Source organism: Adiantum capillus-veneris, chromosome 10, assembly GCF_014529385.1.
Source record: "Adiantum capillus-veneris isolate H3 chromosome 10, ASM1452938v2, whole genome shotgun sequence".
Classification (NCBI taxonomy): Eukaryota; Viridiplantae; Streptophyta; class Polypodiopsida; order Polypodiales; family Pteridaceae; genus Adiantum; species Adiantum capillus-veneris.
Genome location: NC_140940.1, coordinates 132,178,729 through 132,185,169, shown reverse-complemented (window position 1 = coordinate 132,185,169; position 6,441 = coordinate 132,178,729). Strand labels below are relative to the sequence as shown.

The window sequence follows — 6,441 nt, the reverse complement described above, 5'->3', positions numbered from 1 at the left end:
CAAATCACCTACTCGACCTTCTAATGACAATCACTACTAAGGAAATCAAATCTAAGTTCTAGAATACGCAAGTGACTGAAATCCGTACTACGAACGAATGCTATACGAAACAGGATCTAGAATCATTGAATCGATCTCAAACTCAAGGGGAAGTCTAGACACTAGGTAAGAACAACACCCTAAAGACTTGAACTGCAAAATCAACCTATAACCACTCCGTGCGACAAACGCGTATGAAGACAGGCCGAAAAATACAGGTGACCGAAACTTGACCCCGATGGTACTAATGTGTAGCTCTACTCGTTGTGGTTCTATAGATATGTTGCACGCTCTATTCCGACACACGAGTTGAAAGAAAACTCACACCGAAGCTCGTAGGAACTTACCACACGTAGAAGCCGATAGTGCGCACTCTTGGTATTGGTGCGTAGCTCTCACCGTTGCTAACACAATGGCGGTGACGCTTCTCCAATGGCGGCCCCGTAGCTCGCGTAGCAAGAAGATAAGACTCTCTCTCTCTCTCTCTCTCTCTCTCTCAGACACAGTCACGGCGCTCAAAAAAACTCACTTTGATTAATAATTGAATTCTCCCTTAGGTTACAAAACTTTGGCTTATATACCTCAGCCTTGGAGGTGAGAACATCTCTAATTATTTACATCAACACGTGAAATTACTTCGGGATTACAAGCTGGAAACTCAATTGAGTCCCGTTACTTAATGAATGGCTCAAATCAAAATTAATGTCGGAAAGACATTTATTACAATCAATGGTTACAAAATGATGGGTGTGAGCAAAAATGCGGGTGTGATCCCCTGCTGGCTCAACAATGCTCTACACATTACAGTAGAGCGAGTTCACCATATCGTCGTGCTCTTCTTCTCGCACTCTCTCTTGCGTCGCACTTACGCTCGTACTCCTTCATTTTCCACAATTGAAATGCATTTGAAATGTAGCATTCAACCTCTCCTCCAAAGGCAAGATTTGCCATAGCTTGTGATCATGAGTCCCTTTCACAAGTGGGCGTTGAGCATTATCCCGTACATGCAAAAATCTCTTTATTTGTTGATATTATGTTTGTCCCATCCTCTCTTGATAATTTGGATAGCGAACTACACCACAAGTTTCTGCTTTCCAATAGTAGTTCTTGTCTGACATAAACTACAAAGCCATGCCCATTGACATACCCAAGAACCGCATAAAAGAGTGTCGGTCTAATGCATTCCATTTTCTAGTGGAGTCATGCTTGGCCAATACTTTATCACGCTTCTCCATGGCATACCTCTTGGTCTTTTGCACAATTGCATCCACTAAATCAAGAGGGAAAATAGATAAGAAGAGATGAATTTTTGAAAAGTCTCTTGGGATTTGTCCCATATCAGAACCTACAATGTCCACAAACATTGGCATTTGCTTGAATGTTCCCTCAGGCTCAACATGCATCTTGTCTCCGCTCTTCCACATTGGCATGCATGTATTTGACCATTCTGCCTCATCAACGCTATCACACAAAACCGGTCCTTCTGCCTCCAATAGTTCATCCTCGCATTCATCTCCCTCTCCTACAGATGCATGTTCATCACCCGAGTCATCTACTTCTTGCTTATCTAAAGGCCGACCTTTCTTAACATGAGGCTTTTGTATTTGACCCCGCTTCTTGAGAAGTTGGTATCCCGCTTTGTGCATGTTAACATTACGTACATTTGCATCCGCATTCTCAATACAATGCATGTTCAACAATGTCATTAGAAAGTAGATTCATGAAACTCCACATTAGAAGCATCAATGTCAACCTCCATAGATGATGCATGTTGGGCCTTTGGCCGGCCTCTACCCACATTGCAACGCATCGGAGGCCGACCTCGCTTACTTTCCATAAGAGGCCTGCCACACACTACCAGAATCGGCATAGATGCAATAGGAATATGACCAGACAAACAAGGAGACTCTTTGTGCATAGCTGCCTCTTGGATGGACATCGCATGCATGGTGAGAGCATCGTCCATAGCATCCATCCTATGCATCACGTGAGCATCATCGGCCGGCATTTCGATAGCATCAAATACAAAAGGCATTTCAACATCTGGCAGTATAGTTTTGCATCTCAACCAGCGACCATCCCTCTTCTGACAGGCCAAAGATTCAGCCAAGGACAATTCATTGTCAACATCACTTGCATTCCCTTCACGCATATTGACTTCCTCTTGCTCAGAGGGAACAATATGTGCATGCAAAGCTTCCCAAGATAGCATGTATGTTGTTTCGTCCCCATCAAACATGCATTTCAACAATTTCTTCCGCGAATTATATGCAACAATAACACCCTTGTAATAGGTGTTCTCCCAATCAAGTGGGTGTGCATGTTTTGCCCAATCAAGCCCGAATCCCGCCGCTAGATACTTCATCTGTCGCCCTTCTAAAGTCATGCAAAATGCATGAGAAGGAAGCCCATGTGGGGTACTTGCGCCCTCCATGGAGTGAGCCCTGTAATTTCGATGCTAGCGATGTTCTATGGGTGAAATTTCAACACTCTGTTTTCAGCCTGTATACCTGCGTAGACCTTTCTCGAGAGCTACCTTTTGTCGAACCAGGGTTTTTTCCCCCTTGCACTATCTCAAGGCCCCCAAAACGATTTCAAACCAACACGTTTTTAGGCGGCCCTATGGATCCAATGGTCCCAATTTCCTCCCCCTCATGCCAAGCTTTCCATAGCCATGCAAAACCAATTTTGCCAAACTTTAATGCAGAAATTGTCAAAATTACCCTCAATTGCTCACCTTGACTGTCAATCTTAAAAATCTCTCTCCCTCTCTCCCTCTCTCTCTCTCTCTAGAGCTGTTGTGAGGCTTAGAAGGCTAGGTTTCTTTTATTGACTATTACATTAGAGCATTGCCTAGGATATATTTGAAGAGTTTTTATACTAAGTGATTTTAAGTTTTGTAGGTTTTCTCACCTATAAAATCAAATTTAGAGGAAAAGTTTAAATTTTGTAGGTGGGATTACATTAAGGCTAGGTTTTTATCAAGAAGTTCCATGTTCGTCGGACCAAGACTTGAATCACGCTGACCCCTCACTTATTGTCAGCATTTTGTTGACACACAATGGTTTTTGTCTGGAGAATATAATTGACTGTGACCTATAGATGTCTCAATTTTACACGAGACACATTTTCAGCTATATATCAATAGTACACCTCAAGCATTTGAGGTACCTATGAAGACTTCTATGGACATCACTATGCTAATGACAATGATTTTTTTTGCATGCTGCTTTATGCATATTTCTAGTTTCATCCGCATGAAAAAGTGGTAGGGGTAGATAGGGCATTTTGTAAGCTTGCCAAAGACTGAAAAATTACACCCATGTCAATAGTGTTTTCTCAACGAAGCATGGGTTAATCTCTCTATGTGTGAATGCTCTCCCTGTGTTAATCCCAAAGATCTATCTAAGGAGAAAAAGACAATTTGTATCGAATGTTTGCAAGCATAAGTGAAAAATTACAATTTAATTATATATATTTTTCATAAATACACGATAACAAAAAAGAAATATGTACACATTAACCTTCCCTCTCTCTCTCTCTCTCTCTCTCTCTCTCTCTCAAGATGGAGTGGGACAAACCAGCATTTGAGCATGGGTAAGCAAGTGTCCGTTTTTTTTTTGGTGTGTGTGTCATAGGAAGATGTATAAACACACACATATACTAGTGTAAGAGCGAATGAGACCTACCGATAGACGAATCGCACGAGCTAGACTAATAAGTCATTGTTACGTTTGTTTTCAAAAAATGTATGAATTTCTTGTTGTGACAACGAATGTTATAAAGTGCTAGTGCCACTTTCTCAGTTTCTCTCTCGTGAGTCACGAACAATCTCATGAGTCACGAACAAGCCTCTTATGATTAAATTCCTCTCAATAGCCTAATGTAAGCCATAGTGAACTTTCATCTTGTATGTATTTTATTGAATTAATTTCTTTTGGACCCTTTAACCTTGGCCAGGGTTTTCATTATTTCAAAATTGTGCAGACTTTCTATATTATTATAAAAGGGGAGGGATTCCAACCCCGTTGACACATGGCGGCAACTCCTCAATTCGAACTGTGTGCTCTGCAATCCCCTACGCTCAACGAGAAAGAAAAACTGCACGAGACTAGAGAGAGAGGCCGCTAGCCAGACTAGTATCAATGGTTAGGAAGCGTTTCTTGACAAAAACCATTAGGCTAAGACACTATGAAATTGGAAAGTTGGAAATTTCACTGAGAAAATTCATTGTTGTGATGAAAACCCCATTCGAGGTGAGTTGAGTAGCTAGGGTTTGCAAAATCGTATCAAAAGGTTGGAGGGAAGCTGTGGTAAGCACTGAGGATTCAGGAAGAGTATCTTGAGTTGTAATGGATGCGGGAGAAAAGGCGAGAATTACGGAAGGGAAGGCATGTGGGTGGCTGGTCAAAGCAAAAGGCCATGCTCAACATCATCTTGTTGCTAGAAAAAGTAATCTCGACCGGCGAGAAAAAGGTTTTTTAGTGACTTTTCCATTATCATTTTATAATTATTTTTGTATATCATTATATTATATAATTACTTTTAAAAATGTGGGTGGTATCTCATTTTCAAGAGGCCCGATTGAGAACCCCTAGGCTTCCAACGTCCTCGCAAGCAGCCAACATCCTCCCCGCCATCTCTCTCTCTCTCTCTCTCTCTCTCTCTCTCTCACACACACACACACACACAGCACGAATCATCCGCAGACACGTTACCCTCTCTCTCTCTCTCTGCGAGAACGCAAACCACATTTTATTAAGCCCTTTTTTTGTGTGTCCTACCAGGATAATGATGCATCCTCCCTAAAGCTGCTCTCTCTCTCTCTCTCTCTCTCTCTCTCATATACACACACAGGCCATCGATCACCCACCAGGGCAAATTGGCGATGCTTTCTCCTAGATCAATGACGTAGAATCTCTCTCTGTCTCTTCACCCACGTGCTCAACCGCTGCCACACATGGTCGCAACTTGCAAGCAATCTTCCAAGTTCTAGAATCTAGCCTAATCGCAGGGACGAGAGAAGTCAATCAGCAGCTTGGCTCCACAAGACCTGCGGCCCTGCAGCCATCGTCATCATTATTTTAACAGGTGAGAGGTAGCGATGAGCATGGAATCAGAGTATGAGGAGGGTGGAGCAGAGGAGGGCGGCAGGGCCGAGTTGAGCAGAGCAGGGAAGGTAGCAATTATGGTGGGGTCGTTGGGGGTGGCATCGGTAGTGGGCGTGTATGTGCACCCGCATCTGCTGCCACTGGCGTCGGAAGGGGTGGTGCCGCAGCTATGGCAGGCGGCGCAGGGGTGGATGACGGCGCCCATTCTCTTTCTGCTGCTCAACGTGGTAGTGGGCACTCTCTATGTCACAAAGAGGGTTTCTCCACCGGAATTAGAGGCAGAGATCGGCAGGGAGCCGGCGCCCGCCAGCCGCGACCAGCAGCTCTCACCAGAGCGGGCGGCTGAGCCCCCGGAGCCTATCAAGCCGGCATCAGCGAAAGGACTGCGAGCCCGCTTCGAGAAATCCAGAACCCTCAGCCGACTTGTCCGCAGCAAATCGGAGCAGATCCCGCCCATTTCCGCCAAGGCAGAAGCCAGCCGTCTGAAGAAGGCCGGCACCTTCGAAACCACGCCTCGATCCCGTCCGGTCATTGTGGTGGCCGATCCGCCCGAGGACGCCCCGTCGGCCGGACATGAAGAGGTGGACAAGAAGGCCGAGGATTTTATAAGCCGATTCTACCACAAAGTCAAGCTTCAACGCCTCGACTCTCTCTTGCGCCAACAGCAGCAGCAGCAGCAGGGTCGCCAGTGATTTGGGCCACTTCACACTTGGCCCTCGACAGCATCTGGTCCACCCTCGCAGCTAGCCCACAATTTACTTGTTTATTGGACCATGTTTATTGACCCTCTTTCACCTTGTGGCTTGCTCATATGCTTTCGATTACTCAGCCTCATGTACTTAAGAACTCCTCGGCGTCGCGGCCTTCTTTCGATTCTCGTTTTTTGCCCCTTCAAATGGTTTTTCTATCCCTCGGCTCGACCATTACTAGATGAAGAGAGGTTAGTAGCTGTTTTTCTTTGTGGTTTCCTTATGGTCATTCAATGAACTTTGAAAATTCTCATGTCAAAAAATGCTAAATTGATGGATATACTGAATTTTTTGTTTCCTTGTATTTGTAAGAGTTTTTCACCCTCTCGTCTCCAAATTGAGCATATTGGTGAGTGTGTCAAGATAAAAGCACATAGAACAATGGCTTTCTTGCTCCCAATGGGTTCATGTTTTGAAGGTTTTAAAGGCTAAAGTGTGAGTGAATAAGCGAGCGTAGGAAGCCTACGTTGATCCTTGAGCGCCACATTTCATCAGTACTTCGAATGAATCGATGTTTGCATCTCGGCCTATAACATCCATGA

At 44.4% G+C, this 6,441-nt stretch overlaps 1 protein-coding gene across 1 annotated transcript; it reads left to right on the top strand.

The window, feature by feature from the left end:
• Positions 1–4,843: 4,843 nt before the first annotated feature.
• Positions 4,844–6,203, top strand: LOC147449671 (uncharacterized). Its single transcript, XM_086522053.1, has one exon. It carries the CDS (start codon positions 5,144–5,146, stop codon positions 5,840–5,842), a length of 699 nt encoding a protein of 232 aa, XP_086378179.1. The 5' UTR covers positions 4,844–5,143; the 3' UTR covers positions 5,843–6,203.
• The last annotated feature ends 238 nt before the right edge of the window (positions 6,204–6,441 follow it).